At 51.7% G+C, this 18,989-nt stretch overlaps 1 protein-coding gene across 19 annotated transcripts in view; it reads right to left on the bottom strand.

The window, feature by feature from the left end:
• Megf11 (multiple EGF like domains 11) overlaps nucleotides 1-18,743 on the bottom strand; it is a 214,805-nt gene extending 196,062 nt beyond the window's left edge. For 18 of the 19 annotated variants that reach the window (XM_059266952.1, XM_059266953.1, XM_059266957.1 and 15 more), the window contains exons 1-3: nucleotides 18,646-18,743; nucleotides 13,407-13,508; nucleotides 10,732-10,832 (exon numbers count right to left, since the gene is read on the bottom strand). In XM_059266952.1, the coding sequence (XP_059122935.1) occupies nucleotides 10,732-10,832; nucleotides 13,407-13,508; nucleotides 18,646-18,743 (301 nt within the window). Of the gene's footprint in view, nucleotides 1-10,731; nucleotides 10,833-13,406; nucleotides 13,509-18,645 lie in introns of those variants that run through there. The other variant, XM_059266965.1, reaches the window with a different exon arrangement.
• Nucleotides 18,744-18,989: the final 246 nt, after the last annotated feature.

The following is an 18,989-nucleotide window of genomic DNA, read 5'->3' as shown; positions in this document are numbered from 1 at the left end:
TGGCAAAAGGGAAGGCAGAGCCGAGTGGGAATGCACAACGGGGAAGGTGACTCTCGGTACAATCCAGGGAGCAGTAAACACGGGCTCAAAACACAGGAGTGTGCAGATAGCGCTCCAACATGGAGGGCTTCCCCAGGGGCACACAGTTCACACACACAGCAAGTGATGCACAGGACACACCCACACCTGTGTCCTACGAACCCCAGCACCCACGGACATACATGTGTCTGTGAAAATGAAGACTAACTCTGGGTACCATATGCCAGGGCACAACTTCGGTGCGGTCCATGAACCCTCCTCAAGCCTCACACACCATCACCCCCAGGGAAGTACCACCGGTTCGCAGTTTTACAGCTGAGCAAGTGGAAACCCAGAGAAGTTAAACAACTGCCCAACGTCACACAGGCAGTAGGAAACAGCCTGGCTCAGCTTGCCTGCAGACACCCCTCTAAATAAGCAGACTCCTATTCCTACCTACACACACAGGCACCCACAGCCAGACGGGGCGTGAGACTGTCCGTCCGTCCTCAGAAGTCCAGACATCTCCAAGGTCAAAGCATTCCAGGGGCTCAGGTTCAGGCTAAGGCTTGCAATGGAGAAGAGGGTGTTGGTTGCTAAAACATGGAAATCCTCCTGTTGGGGGAGGTAGGCTAGAGAGATGGGTCAGCACTTAAGAGAACTTTACTGTACTTTCAGAGGATCCTGGTTCAGTTCCCAGCACATACGTGGAGACCCACAACAGTCTGTAACTTCAGTCCCGGTGGCCTGATTTCTTCTCCCGGTGTCCACAGGTGCCAGGCACACACATGGTGCACAGACATACATGCAGGCAAACACCCACACACGTAAAATAAAATAAAATCTTCACTCTGATCAAAAGCAGTTGCTTCCCCTGTCCTCTCCTCAGAATCCAGCTGTTAGGGAGTTACCCACCCTGCACTCCAGGGCACTTCCTAGACTCTCTTCCCTCTTAATGAGAAGACTGCCAGGTTACACATTCTCACTCTCAGTCCCAGGTACAGATAAAGTGGGCACAGTGGCATGCGGGCTGCAACAAGGGACCTCCCTCTCAGGCTCTCCTAGGGTGTCAGCGCGCGAGCGTGGTTGGAGGGTGCCTGGCTCCTCCGGCCAGTCCTCTCACATTCCCATGATGCAGCGGATCAAGGTCCTTCAGAGGCAGGTCTTCAAAGACACTGAAGTGGCCATCAGGAGGCAGGGGGAGGCTCTGAGCTGTCATTGTCAACCCTCCCGGAAGCCACTCAGCCTCCCTTAATCAAAGAGCAAGCATTAGAGGAGATTTAGGGACCAACGTGTCCATCCACTGCAAAACTCTGGCAATGGCCACTCTCCTGAGCCCCCCCCCCGGGGGGGGGGGACACTTAGCCAGCTAGCCGGCATAGGGAGTTCCCTCTTTCCATCTTCCTAGTGACCAGCCTGGGGAGGCAGAGAACAACAGACCGTGGGTGGTTCAGGCATCTGGGTGGCCTAAGGGGACTGCAGTGGACAGTGGGACCCTGAGGAAGTGTGATATAGGGCGCAGGCTTCCGAGTGGAGGACTCTGCTCTGCATTTGGTGGGCAGCCCTAGGGGTTTGTAGAAGGATGTCAGAAACCAAAGGAGAAGGCCAGGCAAGAATGAGCGGGCCGTGGGTGGATACTCAGGCTGCTGGGAGCTGCTCATGTCTGGCACGGTGACTATGAGACTTCTGCAAAGTTTGGGGATTTGTTGTTTGTTTCTGTGACAGGATCTCATGTATCCCAGGCTAGCCTCACACATGTTATATAGCTGAAGATGATCTTGAGCTTCTGATCCCCCTGCCTCCACTACAGGCCTGTGTCATCACACCCAGTTTATCTGTTTCTTAGGTTCCAACTCAGAGCTTCATGCACACTAGGCAAGCATTCCAGCAACCCAGCTATACCACCGGCCCCAAGGAGATACTTTAAACCATGTTCCTGCCCACGGAAGCTTACAGGTCACCCGTTCACTCATTCACCGAGTATTGGTCATCTCTTTTCTCACAGGCCCCATGTTAGGGGTAGGCGTATTAGCTGTGACAAATCAAAGCTCCCATCCCTACTGAGTCTAAGACAGGAAATGAAATACACACATATATATTCCAAGTCAAGTAGTACCGCTGTTGAGAAAATAGAAACAGCCGAGGGGCAGAGAATGATGTCAGGAGGGGTGCCTATTCCAGACAGGAAGCCTCTGCAGCAGGAGAGCAGACCAGGCCAAGCAAGAGAGAGAGGCATGTGTGTCTCCAAGACTCTCCTGGAAGAGCCCACAGGGCAGGGGAACAGGAGTACCAAGGCCTCCTGTGTGCAAGTGGAGCAGGGTCCCTCGGTGAGATCCAGACACACAGCTCTCACATTGCCTAAACCACTGCTCAGCTCTGATCTTTCTTCAGACTGCTGTCAAATGGTCTTTTCCAAGAGGTCTGGGTTACTTGGGCCTCCCTTCCTTCCTGGGTTCTAGCTGTCTCTCCCTAAGATAGCCTCGGCTTTTGGAGTGGTCTGTTTCATGATGCACTCATTCAACACTTGCCAGCACCAGATACTCAGTCCTGGTGACAAGCCATGCAGAAGACTCGATCCCTATGCTTGGGAACTCGCTCCTGAGCTAGATAGGCAGGCAGACAGACTGACAGACAGACAGACAGACAGACAGACAGAGACAGACAGACAGGACAGCATCAGAGACACTGGGATAAGAGTGACAGAGGGACCCAGAGATTGTGGGGCCAGAAGACAGGCAAGGTAAATAAAGAGCTCATGATACCCACTGCCTCATGGCTTCCAGACAGTTAATGCCCAGAGTGGCATCTCACAGAATGTTCACACAAGGGGAATCCGGAGTGACCAGTGGGCACTGTAAGTACCACACATGAGTTTACTCGCTCAGCAATTTACTAAAACCTGACCAGCACGAGCAAGGATTCAAAAACGCATCTTGGGTAGTTTTGATGTATCTTTAGATGAGCTGACCACCAGGTCTACGCATCGGTTCTTAGGTGTTTGGTAACGTGAAATGCCTCCAGGGACCCAGCCACTCAGCTTTCTGCTCCTCCTTACACAGTTCACAGGCTGAGAACCATCACGGTTGGTTCCCACCTCAGATCACTCAGCAGGGATGGGAAGCCTCCTTCCCTACCATCAGCCTGGTGACATCCTGGCCTGTCTACTGAAACTGTGCTCCCCATACTGTGAAGGCATCTCTCCCAGTACCCCATGTCCCCAGGATGCAGCAGTGCCTGCAAGACGTAAAAGAATGTGACAACCAGACAGATGGACACATGGGGAGATGGATGGATGTGGCCCTAGGCAGCAAAGCTCAGCACCAGGTGTTGGTGACCAAAGAGGGTGACATCAGCAGGCACGAGTCCCCAAGGAACCAGAGACAGCAGGCAGAGCTTCACCCAGCAGTCCATGGCAAGACTGAGTTTCAGGCAGGCCCCTAAAACTCTGCTGATGCACATACACCTGACTCCTCCAGCTCTGCTATCCTACCCTGGTGTCTACTGGGACCCACCTCGACAAAATTCTAAAGTTTTATTTGTATGTATTTATTTATGTGGCTGCAGTGATACATATATGTAATGTGTATGTATGCAGGTATATATGTGTGCAGGTGTACATCCAGAGGCCAGAGGAGGCTGTTGGGGGGTCTGGCTCTACGGCTCTCCAACTTGTTTCTTTTCTTCTTGCATAAATTCAGTCTCTCAGAATCTGGGGCTAGGCTGGTGGCCAGCAAACCTCAACAATTGTTTTGTTCTCACCATCTCCCCAGCACTGGGGACACAGACAGGGACAATAATCCCTGGGTTTTTAGGTGGATGCTGGGGATTTGAACTCAGGTCCTCATGCTTGCCCAGCAGTCCTCTTACCCCCTGAGTCATCTGCCCAGCCTTCAGACACATTTTAAAAGATCACCCCAGTGTGACTTAGGCCCCCTCTTCGTTACCTCCTTCTCTGCCCTCCCAATCAACCCCACGTCTCTCTTCTATCCATCCAACCTTTCTGACCAGAGAAAACCCATCCAAAAGGGAAAAGACAGGATTTAATTCTGCAGCTACCTGATCTCCTATGTGACCCACTTACGCATGCCACATAGCCTCTGTGAACCTCCAGTTCATCTTCTGGAGGACAATGATGCAGCTTGCTTCTGCAGTCTGGCACAGACTAGACTATATGTGAGCAACTGGTCATTATTACTGCTGCAAGTTGGTGACTGGTCCAAGACAGTACTAAATTAAATATCACGTGGCCTGTACAAGGCCCCTACTTCCCCACTCATGATAAAAACAGACCTAGTCCCAAGTGGCAGGGGGCAAGGACTGATGGTGGCCCATCATGCTACTAAAGTCTCCCCAAAATACAGTAAAACATTTATTGACACAAAGCTGAGCTCTGAGAGAAAGGGAAATTCCAAGTGTGGGAGCAAGGAGGACTTTATAGGAAAAGCGTCAGGTCGGGAATTGGCACCAAGTCAGTCCAGGGACCATCAGACTCAGCCATCAACCCACCTCCTAGACTCCAGCAGATGCTGGGAGCCAAGGATTTAACGCCCACACGGGGCAGGGCTGGCATCAGGAGCTGCCAGCTCCACTCAGGGAAGCTTGGACATACTGCTTACCAACCTGGGGATAAAACAAGGCAATCTGGCCTGGGCTTGAAGGGGGTGGAGTCTTCCACGCAAAAGAGCCAGGGGAGGGGCTGGGAGCAACTGCTTCCTGGAGGGCAGTCTCTTTCAGGAGGGCTAACAAATGACTGGGACTAGCCAGGGATGGTATCTGTACCACACTGTGTCAAACACCACCAAACCGTGTGCTTTGAAATGATGGATTTCCTGTTACATGAATTTCACACCAATTAAACAGAAGGGGAAAAAAAACAAGAAACACACACACACACACACACACACACACACACACACACACACACACACAAAACAATCCCAGCAACCCACACCTTCAATATACATAGGAATCCTAGTCCAAGGCATCAGCCAGAGGGTGGGCTCAGGACAGTAAAACCATTAGTGCGTTCTTGAGAAAATACAAAAGCAATGGATATGGATAGGGCCCCTGCACAACCCAGGACAAGGGGGAGAGAGGGCTAACAGAGAGCCAAGGAGGAGGAGATGGCTCCGTTGCTGACATGCTTGCTACACAAGCGTGAGTGCTTGAGTTCAGATCTCCAGCACCCACGTAAAAGTCAGGCACAGCATGCATACCCGCAAGCCTCCCCGGGGGAGGCAGACAGGAGGAGTCCACTGGCCGTGGTCACTAGCCAAATGGGTGAGCTCCAGGCTCAGTGAGAGACTCTGTCTCAAAAAATAAGGTGGAGAATAGTTGAAAAAGACACCCAACACTGACCTCTGATCTCCACTTTCACCTCATATGTACACACATGCACATCCGCATATACTCAAAATATGTACATGCACATGTGTGTGAGCGCACACACACTTGAAAACTAAAAAGTGATACCCATTAAGAGAAGTCATTCCGCTATCTTGGCCGCTCAGCAGGTATCACAAACAGGAGAATGGTTGTTCCAAAGATCTGAGCTAATATAATGAAAAGCTCAAGACAGAAGTATCTAGAAAAAGCTATAAAAGAACTATGTTTAAAATACTAAAAGCAGGAACAGAACTGGTCATGGAGTGAGACGCTGTTGAAAAAGGAGCATGTGTTTCTGAAACAGCTCCGATAAACCCCTAGAAATGAACCGTGAGCGACTGGAATTCAGACCTCAGCAGACAGGTTCATTAGCAGAGCTGCAGGATCTAAAAATGGATCGGAGGCGCTCACTCAAGACAAGACACTAGAGATAAGGGGTGAAAAATGAAGATTTAGGAGACAGAGAGGGTGGGGTGAAAGGGCCTGCCACACTGGCACTCTAACGGGAGGGATGAGGGGATGGAGGAAGGAGACTGATGAGGAGCCATGGTTGAGAACATTCCAGACTGCTGAAGGGCATGGATCCTTACCCTGAAGATGTGTGCCTCTGAGAAGTAAAGGGTACAAATAAAAATAACTCCAGGACTGGAGAGATGGCTCAGAACATACCACTTTTTCAAAGAACATGAGTTCATTCCCATCACCATGTTGGGTAGATCACCACCACCTGTCTCTGTAGCTCCAGGGGATTTTCTGCCCTCTCCTGGTCTCCAAGGGCACATGCACTTGTGTACAATGACAAAATGAAATAATTATTTTAAAAAAAAAAATAGCCCCAAACACAGACACATCCTCATTTCAGAGCCTTACAATGATAAATCCAGAAGGCAGTGAACCATAATCCTTGGTCTGGAACTCAAGTATCACAACTGCTATGCCACCACCCAAGTGAGGGTAGACTCAGGTTTCCAGAAGAAAAAAACTAAGACAGAAAGACAGACAGACAGACAGACACACACACACACACACACACACACACACACACACACACACACACACAAACCATGCGCATGCTTGTGCGCTCCCAGAAAGAACTACTAAAGATCCTTGGAGAAGTCTGAGAATATACCACATGGGTAGAGAGCTCAATGAGCAGGTGGGAGGACCTGGGTTCAACCCCGCCCCCCTCCTGCACTACAGGGATGGGTATGGTTGGTGCCACCTGCATCCTATACTCAGATCCTCCAGGAAAAAGGAGATAGAACCTGGAAAGAGAATGAGACACCACATGACAAGCAAGGTGCTTGGAGAACATTATGTGCTACACGTATGTGATCATTGATTGCACGACACACCCACAGTACAGGTGCTGCTCAGTGGTAGAGCCCTTACCCGGCATACACTGGGTTCAGTCCTTAGCACCAACGACCAACAAGGGCTAGCAGCACAGTAATAAAGCGACAGTACCCAAGTCACAATTCTAGGGCAAAACGTTCACCGGATCACAATCTTAGTCCCCCTAACACACATTCCCTCTGTGCACGCCTGGATATTTAAGGGAGTTAGCTCCCCCTGAAAGAAAATTGAGGCAGGGGAAATGGGAGGCCAGGGGACTGGGCCAGCAGTGGCCGACTGGGCCACTCCTGTGGCCCCGGCTTTTTCCCTCCTGCTTTTTGGGAGAAGGCCTGTTGCCAAAGAGAGGCATCTGAGAGACACCTGCTGGGCCTCTTGGCAACCCACACTGAAGGTGTAGGTGCTGGGGCAGGAGCATGGAGAACCCACCCCTTCTCAGAATGGCGCCCAGGGGTTCTCCACGGGAGGTTTCCAAGAGTAGCTGTAGCAGCAGAAGCAGCAGGGAGCTTGTCAGAGGTTCAAGTATTCAGTCTGCTAGGAAACAAGGCTTCCAGGTAATGCTGATGAGTCACCAGCAAGCTGCCCACCTCAGAGGTAGAGCACACAGAGGCCGTTCTAAGCTAGCAGATACTTCAACAATACTGTTAGATGAAATGGACTGTGAGACTGGGGCATCCTGTGGGACTCCGAGAAGCTTTGGGGATGCTCAGTAAATGTCCCTGGCTCTCCACCTTCAAGACCAGCCAGAGCCCACTTCCCTGCGCCCTGGAATCCCTCAACATTCCAGTGAGTGGCTGTACCACCAGCCAAGGTTCTGGCTTGATGCTGGCAAGGAGCCAGCCTCAGAGAGCCTAGGGAGACATCAGACACGAACAAGAAACCAAACGTTGCTGTCTGAAGTCTCCGGGACTTTATGTTACTGCAGCATCACCCAGCCCATCCAGTCTGACACTCAGCCAGTATTAAAGAGCAGAGCTTCCTCCCAATGCCTCAAACCCCCATGTAGGTGACAGTCTGCTCTGAAGAGACATAAAAGCAGCTCCACACAGACAGCGACACCAAGACTGTTTCAAGTAGAGGAAGAAAGACACTTGTGCCCTGTGATCTTTGGAAAATCTTTGATACTTGGCAATCAAGGGGGCACTCAGCTGTGTCTGCAAAGCACGAGAAAGGACAGGGTGTGACCTGTGCAGCTCTGTGCAATGCTCCAGACAAGGATGGCTGCTCAGGGCAGAGGAGATGGAACAAAGCGGGGAAACTGTTCCCCCTAGATCTGTACTGCACTTTCTGCTCTCCTGCACACTCAGTCACTATGTCCTCTCTTCCTCATGCACAGGAGGCTCAGAGAGGCCAAGGGACTTGACCAGGATTGCACAGCAAACAAGTGGCAGAATCCATCAGAGCTTTCTCTCCCGGACCACCATCCTTCTGCCTGTGAGAATCAAGGCTCCAGGGAGGTTTGCCGAGGGAGAGTAATATTCCCTTTCCCGCTCAGGGCGCTTGTCAGGTCTGGGTGCAGTCCTCTACCACACCACTGCCGGGTCTCCCTCTCACAGCCTCCCCCAGCCTGGAGGCTGCCCTCCCTCTTAGACAGGATGGAGCCTGTGCAGGGCTGCCACCACCCCAGTCCTCCGTCCCCATGAGCAGGAAGACAGGGCTGCGGGCAGAGCTGTGAGCTTCACCGTGTCCCTTCAACATTCGTGTCTTGACCCTCAGTCCCTCAGGCATGGCCTTATGAGGAGACAGGGTCTTACAGAGGTAATGAGGTCATTTAGGGAAGGCCTAACCAAGTATGACTTAGGCTCTTCTAGAAAGAGGCAACCTGGACACGGGTGGATGGACACACACACACACACACACACACACACAGAGAGAGAGAGAGAGAGAGAGAGAGAGAGAGAGAGAGAGAGAGAGAGAGAGAGAGAGAGAGAGAGAGAGAGAGAGAAGGAAAGTTTTGTTGGCTCTCACTCCTTCTGGTGAGTTCACTTCCCCTGTTACGGCTACTGCTGACTCCTTTCTGACAGGACCAGCTTCCGCGGGCTTCCAACATGGACTAGAGAGCAGCTCTCCAGGAATCCTCCAGGCCTTCAGCACCGGATTGGGACTGCTGAGACAAGCACCCTCGTGGATGGAGCACCTACTGGGTTCTCAATCTCTCTGGTGTGAGATGGCCATCGTCAGACTACTCGGGCAACCCCATCTAGAGAACCCTGACTATGTGCACAGTGTGGATTCCCAGAGAAATGCTTATGAACCCCTTGAGCAATTTAAAGTCAAAGCCATGACTGAAAAAACAAAACAGGAAGAGCCCAGGCCACAGAGAAGGGGACCAAAGTTTGCAAAGGCCCCCTCTGTGTCTAGTGATGCAGCTGATGCTGGCCCCATTTTACAGGTTTGAAAACTGAAGTTAAGAGAAGTAAAATCTCACATGGGTTCGTGAAGCAGGGAGAGAGGTCTGTCTAACCTGTTTGAGAGCACAGCCCCTGGAGCCAGACAGCCTCGACTCAAGACCAAGTCCTGCCACTTCTTGGCTGTATGATCTCGACCAAATTACTTATGTCCTCTGTGACTCAGTTTCCCTATCTGCAAGATGAAAGAAGCAATGGCACCTGTCCCCGCAGGGCTGTGGTTTGACAATGAATGAGACACGGTTAGAAAAGTGCCCAGCACATCTGGGCTGCTGGACTCCATGGCAACAAAGGAAGAAGCCAGAAATGGCAGAGCAAGATTCAAACCCAGGCCCGCTCGACAGCATTGCGGACCTATCGCCCTGTTCAGGCTTGCTGATCCCTCGTCCTGCCTGGCTGGCTCTCCTCTGTCTTCAGTGTTGATCTCACTTCTACCAGCATACCCCAGGGCAACCTCCATCCAAGATGAGGTGCCGGCCCAGGCCTCATCCTCACTTGGTACTCAGCCCTGTAACTAGAAAAGCCTCAGGGATCTGGTCAGTGTGCCTTTCTTTGTATTTTTCCTGAAGTACCATCACTGTTGAGCTGACTTGGAGTATCTTTCACTCATCCCAGAAGGCGATTAGAATTGAGTTTCTCTAACATGAGAGGTGATGTAAGCCCAGGAGGAGAACCATCATGTCATCCCGCGAACTCACTGTCCGAGTTCTTTCTGGCACAGAAGAATACTAGCAAGGTTCATCACCCTCTGAGTAGAGGGCAGGAACTTTATGAGTGGGCTCCCTACTAGTCATTTTAAGGGGACTTCCCAGCTTTCATGACACCCTGCAGTTAGGAGAACATCCAAACATCCTCCTGGAGGTCCTTCATGTCCCATCCCACTGGTCAGATGTGACTCTGAGAGATCCCCATAAGTCATCAGCCCAGAAAGCTGAAGCAGCTTGCCCAGAGTCACATGGCCAGTGAGCTGGGCCAGAGCCCTCACTCCTGGGTGTCCCTCACCTATGGCCATCAGCTACTTGACCCTTGTTTTCTGGTGAACACCTGTTCTCTGAGCGGCTATAACTGAACAAGGAAAGGGTGATGCTCATTCTTCATGAATCCCCCTTTGGTAGGCACTCCTCAAGTTCTGACTTACCCAGGCCACCCACCTCATAGGGGCTGTGATCCAGCCATCCAGACATATGGTCCCCCTGCCTTCCTCCTCTTCTGCTTCTATCTGCCCAAGCTTCCACCTTATCACCCATCATCTCCATCCCTCCAGCAAAGTTCTTTCAAGCATGGATACAGGTTAGCCCTGCGCCAGGCACTTGGAATCCCCTCCTCTTGCTCCTTCACAGGGTCCGTTCCAGAAGCATCCACTTCTCTTCTACCTCCATCAGGACCTAGAACTGTCTGCCTCTGCCTGCCCTGGTGACAGTGGAGGTTGGTTGAGCTGAGGCCACACCCCACTAATTTTTTGCACCAAGCCCAGAGTCTCCTCTAAGCATGGGTACCATGCATGGAATTACAAAGCCCCAGGGTGGGCCGGGGCTCCCTCCCACCTCCGCACAGACCCCTTACTTACGAATGCAGAAGTCTCCATTCTCATAGTAACCAGGGCAGCATTGGGACCTCCGCCGGTACATGGTCCGGAGGCCACGCCTATACGCCGTCTTATAGCTGATCCTAGGCACGAGGGAAAGAGCCACTTGAAAGGATTGAAAATCAATCTATCCCGTTTAGAATGATATTTGTGTTAAGCTCTATCGAGGATGCCATTCAATAATTACTTTAAAATGCACGGCGGCTTCGAATATGAAAGAACGCAATAAAGAAAAATCGATGGTGGGATGTGGGCTGCCGTGGTGCAGAATGTATTACCCACATGGTGCTGGAGGAACCTGCTGACTTCCCAATCTCTTCCAGATACAAGGGCTGCCAAGAAAACTGCTGGGGTGACATTGTGGAGGGCCACGGGGGTGGGGCTTCCCCTAGAGTCCTTAAAAAAAAACTGGGCTCTGGACCCAGGGAAACCCTAGGGACCTGGACAGGCATGGAGTCCTGAGAGCTTCCATCTATCATCCTGTGCCAAGATGTTGGCCTGATCCCTTTAGCAAGCAGGAGAGGCTGCAAGAGGACTCCCTGGGTCTGGTTGTGGCATCCCACATGAACTTCCTCAGGCCTCCTGCAGAGGGCGTACTGTTCCCCCAGAAGCTCTAACCCCGCCCCCAGGCTGCTCAGAGAGACACTGAGAGCCAGAGAGGGTTCTATCCTTACAGAGACACAATTTTTTGAGACTTGGTTCTGGGCCAGAGATTTATAGGCAAGATTCTCCCAGCAGCCTCCTGGGTCAGGGACCATCGTCACACCCCATCATCATGACCCATTAATTCCATTTCTTTCATTTGTCTTTTAGAGCTTTCATTCTTATTTTATGTTTCCCCCCCACCCACCACCCATTGTTTTATGGATGAGAAATTGATACTCAGAGAGGTTAATGACTTGCTTGCGGTCACACAGCTAATAAATGTCAGGGTCAGACAAGAAAGGGAAACGAGAGGTGTGGGGGGACTGTGATCAAGGTATATTATACTCCTATATGAAAATGTCATAATAAGACCTGTTATCTTATACAATTCGTATAGGCTAATAAAAAAAATACATTGTCCTGAGGACAAGAGCACCAGAAGCAGGATTCAAACCCAGTTCAACCCGCAAAACCACCAGGCCCCGCCTAATGTTGGTACCAGTTCTCTCTGGTGGCTTTCTGGCTTTTCAGAGCATTTCTGAGGGAGTAAGGCAGGAGGGGCTGTGTACAGACTGAGTCCTCAGGAGGTGTACAAGGGGGGCGTTACTAAGGGCAGCCCTCTGTCACACTCAGTGCAGCAGATTTGAAATGGCCATTAAAGACGGGGAGAGGGAATACCCAGGGCCTTGAAGGCAGGGCTCTTTCCACGTCCCCGCCACACCCAGGGGACTGCCCTTGTTTCCTCCTCTGTGAAGAATGGCGGCACCGAAGTGCCTTCAGTCTGCTTTACACAGAGGCCCGGGCCAGGCTGGAAGGCTATTCCTTCAGCGGCAGCCTGGACAACCCTCCCAAATCTTTAAAATTCTCACCTCATAACAGACGACAATGAGGGCCTCGTGGGAAATCTGTGATATTTGGGAATGTATTAAGCTAAGGTCATTCTACTTTGTCAAAAGCCCGTAATGGGTAAGCTGGCCTTGCAGAAAACTACATCTCCTCCCCCCCACACACACACACACACAGGAAGGCAGTCCCTGGCCTGACCTAGAAGGGGTATGTGTGTGTGTGTGTGTATGTGTGTGAGATAAAGAATGATCTCCATTCTGAGTTGACACAGAAGTCACTGGACCATTCTCCCTGCCATGTGAGATGAGTCCCAAGCCTCCCATTGGGGAGTTAAACCCTGCACCACCGACACCTCACAGGAGAGAGGCCACCGCTGCTGCGGACTCCCCTAGCCTTGCAGGCTCCCAGTGTAGGAATCAGGAGAGGTGGGGCCCAGGGCCAGGCTGCTCTGGGGAAGATGCTGGGCCAGGCTACTATCCCCTGCAGACTGATGGTGCCGCTGTCAGCATGCACACTCTGGGTCATCAGGAAAGCTCCACGGAGACTCAATAATTTAGCAAAATCATTCACGTTCCAGGAACAGAGCCTATTCTAATAAGCAGCCGTTCATTCACCCAGCCCCGGGGTAATGGAAGGCTGTGTAGCTTCCTGAGACAATGGAGCCACACTTCGGAACAAACTCGGTGTTGCCTCAAGAATATCAGGGTTCAGGGCAAGACCAGTGCCAACTGCCACCTCTGCCTCTGGCTAGGACCACAGGCAGGCAACTCTGACAAAACTCAGAGAGGTCAGAGGGAACACCAAGCAGCCAGTCCAGGGTGTGTTACTAAGTGGGGACTACCGTATACAACAGGGGCTCTGTCCTAGGATCGATGGGGTACAGACCAGAAATGCCTCAGAGTTTTGCCCTCTCCTCTTGATGAGGAAGTTAGGGTGCTCATCTGCTAACTTTTCATGTTGATGGTTAAGGGTTCCCTGCCCACAGGTTATGAAGTCCATCACTTCTAGTCAGAAAGAAAGCTGCTAACAGTGTCTCAGACCACCAGCTTTAGAGAGTCCCAGGAATGCAGTATGGACAGTGCACACCCACCCACCTCATGGTCTCTCAATAACAAACTAGAGAGTCAGACATCTCCACCCCATGCTGTCCTCTGGGGAGTGCTTACCGGTGCCGGGTACACTTGAACCAGTTGAGGATATCTGCGCATCGTGTGTAGTAGATCTGATCAAAGGGGTGTGCATAAGACTCCTGCACAGTCACAGCATAGCTGAGGGCCAGACAAGAGATGGAAGCCGTGGTCAGCAAAGGCCAAGCCCATGCCAGGACACACCTCCCTGCTCAGACTTGCCCAGCCCACAGTCCCAGGACCAGGAGCCAGCTCTGACCTCCCTTCCCAGCTCCCGGACTCCTGCCCTGGATCTCAGCTGTGACCCTAGGCCACATCTGTGCCGGTTAGTGTTGTCAACTTGACAGAATCTATACATTAGCTGGAGGATGTGCCTCTGAGCACACACACAGGTCACACAGATCAAGTTAACTGAGGGGAGAAGTGTGGTCCACTGTGGGTGGAACCATCCCCTGGGCTGGGATCCTGAACTAGAATAGAAAGGAAAGAGTGAGCTGAGCAGCAGCATGTGGTCATTGCCCTCTGCTTCCTGACTGCAGATACCATGTGATCGACTTCTGCTGTGACTTCACCACCATGGTGGCTGTGAGCCACCATAAACCTTTGCTCCCATACTTGCTTTTGTCTGGATATTTTATTACTACAATAAGAGAAAAAACTAGACCATAACCTTACTAACTTTTGACCCAAGTCATTTTCTTAAATTCTACTTCACTTATCAGATAGTAAGTAGAGGAAGGTTTAGGTTTATTCTGTATAGTTTGGAAAGGCAGATTCAACAAGTCAAAAATATTTTATATTATCCAGGTATGTTGGTATGTGCCTTATAGCCTCAGGCATAGAGGCTAGGGGATTTATTGAGCCCAGGAGCTCAAGGGCATCCCGGATGACACACAAGACCCTCTCTCTAAATAATAATGATATGTTTGTTTGGATCCTTATGGTCTTTAATGAGTGGGTATGGGGGATGTTCTCTAATCTGAATAAGTGGCCCATTACATACATGAAGAAACTGAGGCTGGGAGAGGCAGCTTGCCCAGCTGTCCCAGTATCAGCAGCCGCTAATACTGAGTGCCCTATAATAAGCCCTTTAATTCCATTCTTCTGTGTGTGTTGGTGTATAGGAGTACATGTGTATTCAAGCGTACTTGTGTGTGTGCATGTGTGTGGAAGCCTGAGGACAACCTTGGCTGTTGTCCCTCAGATGCCTGCCATCTTGCTCTATGAGACAAAGATTCTTACTGGCTGGGAACTTGCAGAATAGACTAGGGTGGCCACAGTGAGACCCGGGGATCCACTTGTCTCTGTCTCCCCAGCACTGGGACTCTAAGAACCCATCACCATGTCCAGCTTATTTGTCTAATGTGGGTTCTGGGAGCTCCAACTTGGGTCCTCATGCTTTCTAGGCCAAGCTTGACTGAGAGATTCTTCCCAGTCACTCTTACGAAGCAGGTAGTAGAATGAATCTCACTTTGAAGATCGGGAAACAGCATCACACAGTCTAAGTAGCGTCCCCTAGCTCTTCCAGCGACCTTCTAGTCTATTGCATCTCTAGCATAGCTGGGGATCCACAGAGCGTGTGTCTCCAGACCTTCCAACGGAAGCAGTCCTTGTCATCCTGCCTATTAGCTGTAACCTAGACCAGGAGGTGGAAGCCAGAGGAAACCTGTTCTGGGCGTCACCAAAGCAGACTTTTCCTTTGCCACCCTGGCGAGGTGACATGAAGTGGCACTACTGACTCCTGGCTGCTGATGCATGGCACACACCTCCTGGGCAGGCTGGAGAGCGTGTCAGGAATTAATTGTCATGTAGACTGGTATTCCATGTTTTCCCCAGAAGGCTCACTGACCTGGGCCAGATGGCCAGGCCCAGGCTGTAAAAGCCCATCTGTTTTGCCTGAGGTAACTGTTGCTTCATTTGCAAGAGGGCTGGGTGCAGTGGGGCCACAGTCTGCTCCCTGACACCTTCAAGGCAAGAGGTCTGGAGTCCTGCAAGCAAGCCAGGAATGGTCAGCAGTGCTCAGACCCAGGCAAGAGGGGAGTTCTGACGCTGAGGATGGTGAAGATGTCTCTGGATGTAGGTACTTGGGAGATATGTCCCAGACATATAAGTACATGCGGACATGGTCCACACCCCTGGTCACTATCAGGCCTTAGGAAACAGGCAGATCAGCATGCACCCCTGTTTCCCACAGGCCTCCTAAAATTCCACAGCACGGTGCTGCCGTTTGCAAGGCTGTCTCTTGGAAGGTGAATGAATGAGTCCGAGCCTGGGCCTGGAGGCCTGTGTGGAGCCTGTCACTCACTAGCATGTCCTTAAACATGTCATTGAACTCCCATAAGCCTCCATGTCCTCATTTGAAAATCTATGACAAATATAAGGAACTTCCTAGATTACTGTGAGAACTGAAGGACAGGGACAGGAGTGTACACCTCTCAGGGTGGGTGGAAAAGAAAACACTCAACATGCTTACTGGATACACAGCAAGTACTCAATACATGCTAGCCCTCATCAGTATGACAGGCAATGGTTTCCTCCTGTGCTGGGCAGGGAATGATTCTTCCTCCTTACCTTGTTGGGGGCCAAGGCACAAGTCCTGTTACAAAATGGACACCCCACCTTTGTTGAACACTTAGGGGTTCAGCTTGCCATTCCAGTGCTGACTGAGGCAAAGGAACCAGCCCCCAAGGTAGGGGCTGTTGACATAATGGGGTTGGACTTAGCCTTGTAGGATCCCCAGGGCTGAGCAAGTCCAGCAAGAGGGCCTTGTACCAGCGCCAAGTCTCCAACCTGCAGTGTGTGTACTGCTTTCACGGCTGGGTAGTTTAACACTGCTCACTTGCCAACATGCTAATGAGGGGCTAATCCATCTTCTAGCACCAGGCTTTACCAACTTGGGGGTGGGGGCGGGGGCATTACCCTGGTTTTTGTGGTAGAGGGACATAATTAACAAAGAGCCCTCCAGAGGTCCTAATCCAGCTGGGAAAGTACTCCCAGGTACTCTCTGAGGACCAGGGTGTGTTTCTGGAGTGGGGTAGGGTAGATACATCTAAGCACAGTATCAGGAGAGCTTGGCTAGATCTGAGAAAGAGAAAGCACCCTGCTGGACACAGGTATCCTAGATGCCTCCTTCCCAGGGCTAGAGGGGGAAAACTTGGTTTCACTGCTGGGTGGTTCCCTGTTTTCTCATGCAGGCTGTGACCTGAGCCAAGAGCTGTGGCCGTCAGAGTCAGCTCACCCTTAACATTTTCACATCCCAGCCTTGTTCACGCTGGGCAGGCAAGACAAGCAGAGGTTCTTTCAAGTTTGGAGAGATTCGTTATGGGTCCTGTCATAAGGGATAGCTCTCTGTAAGAGAGAGAGAACCCTAGACTGCGGCCTTGGAAGAAGACACAGGTGACCAGAGAGGCAGCGGGAACCCTGGAACCTGGGTGGATGATGGACAGGCTTACCTGGGGAAGGGGTCTCCACTCAGAGGCTAACGAGGAGTTCTATCTATCAGTGAGGCTCCCAGAACACTGGGAAACAGAGGCTTAGATTCACCAACCAGGAAAAGGGAAAGTAAGAAAGACGGAACACTGAATCTGAGTCTCTGGACTGGGCTTCAACGCCTGCACTCAGGCATCCCTACTAGTCTACTGCGCACCCGAGGTGATAATGACCCCGTCCTGAGCCAGAGTTGCCAATACGAAGACGACTGCAAAGCACTTTCATGAAGCTGGCTCCTGTGCTCCCCCCACGAGCCTGCGAGGTGGGGATGTTTTTTTCCTTGCTGGACAGAGCTGGCTGAGGGCTCACAGTCATCCAGAGACTCCCCCAAGGAGCAGAGCTGGCAGGTAGGAAAATCCAGCCTGGGACACCCTGAAGTCTTCACAGACTTCTACGTTCTTGCCAGGGCAGCACAGAAATACCCTGTGCTCCAGCCTTGATATCATCCCAACTCTGCAGAGGACATGCAGTCGCCAGACACCACACCGGAGCAGGCATGGTCTCTCTACACCAGCCAGGCCTCTTGGCCTGCAAGTGTCTAGGCTACCCCAGTGCACGGTCTTGCCTCGATGAGATGTTCCTCTCTGCCCAGCGGCTGGCCATCCAACCTCACGGGCCCCACCGTGTTCTCCCTCCTCCGCCATCCATTTCCCCCACCGGGTCTCCGTCTTAATTTTACTCATTTGATTTATTAGTGTATAAGTGGCAGAGTCATCCTGGTCAGCATAGCCAATCAATTCCAGGGTTTAATTCGGTTTTTCCTGATTGGGTCTCTGGTCACTGTCTTTCTGCTCACCAAAATCAATACTCTAACCTTGTGCTTCAAAGTCAGACCATCTGCAGGGACCTAGCCTAGACTCTAGGACTCGCTGCGGCAGCCTACATGCGCCAGGCTCCTCTGCTGTGGCCACACCGCCCTCCCTGTCTGAGCTAGCCTCCTGCCCTGATCTGACCAAAAGCAGAAGAGGCCTCCCCATCACCCCACGGCAGGCCCTGACCACTGCTCTACTGTGCCACTGCTGCCAGTCCTAGGAGACTATGGCAGACATCCCAGAGTCCCAGATAAGACATCAGGGACCACAATCCATCCCTCCTCACTCTTGCCGCCACTCTGGCTGTAGACAGGGATAGAACCCCGCAGGTCTCTACTCCCTCATCTATAAATGGCTGTGTGATAGCTGATACTGATGGTCAACTTGACTGGGAGCCACCTAGAAGGTAAACCTCCGTCTGTAGGGGATTTCCAGACGGGGTTGACTGAGGTTGGAAGAGTCTGCCTAAAGGTGGGCGACTTCATTCCATGGTCCGGGGTCCTGGACCGAATAGAATGGAGAAGGGGAGGTGAGCACACACGTTTACCTCTCTGCTTCCTGCATGTGAGCCGCTGCCTCACACTCCGGCAGCCGCGCTTTCCCTGCGTGGTGCACCGGACCCTCAATCTGGGAGTCAGAATATCCCTGCCTTTCTCAAGTCCTACTTGTCAGAGATTTGTCATAGCAAGGAGAACAGTCTCTTCTAGTACAGGGTGGGGACACAAAGGAGGAAGGGGCGGGACAGCTCAGCGGGATGTTGTCACCTGCTGTTAACATGACATCACCTCATCGTTTTATGGTCCTGGGTTCCAGAAATCCACATTGCTTTACCCTGTCCTTCAGTTTGAGCTGCACTGCCCTGTCTCACCTCCGTGTTGGACATCAGGCCTTCCACAGCCACCCGCTGCCTCTCCTGACTCTGGTGTTTCTCTGTAGTGCCACACCCAGAGTGAGCCCTCCAGGAAACACCCCCTTACCTCTCCCAGTGGCTACACACATTGGGGTCCTCAGGGTTCAGAGTGAGGGCAGCTTGCAGAAGGGAGCCAACAAGGAGGCCCACTGTGGACAGCGCCATCAGGCCCCTGTGTGGAGAACAGAGAAGAAAGCAACTTACTCAGACTATGTCGCGGCATCTGTTGGGTGCTAAGACTTGGTCCCCCCTCAAAGCAGATGTACAGATACTAAACAGCCTGGGTTTCCCACAGCTGCCGCACAGTAATGAACACTGGATGTTTCACATCGTTGACTAACACGGCAGCAGTTCTGAGTAACTGAAGAGGGGGAGTCTGAGTCACAGGTCTGAGCTCTCCCCAGCAGGAGG

Source organism: Peromyscus eremicus, chromosome 7 (assembly GCF_949786415.1).
Source record: "Peromyscus eremicus chromosome 7, PerEre_H2_v1, whole genome shotgun sequence".
NCBI lineage: Eukaryota > Metazoa > Chordata > Mammalia > Rodentia > Cricetidae > Peromyscus > Peromyscus eremicus.
This window is presented reverse-complemented; position numbering and strand designations above follow the sequence as displayed.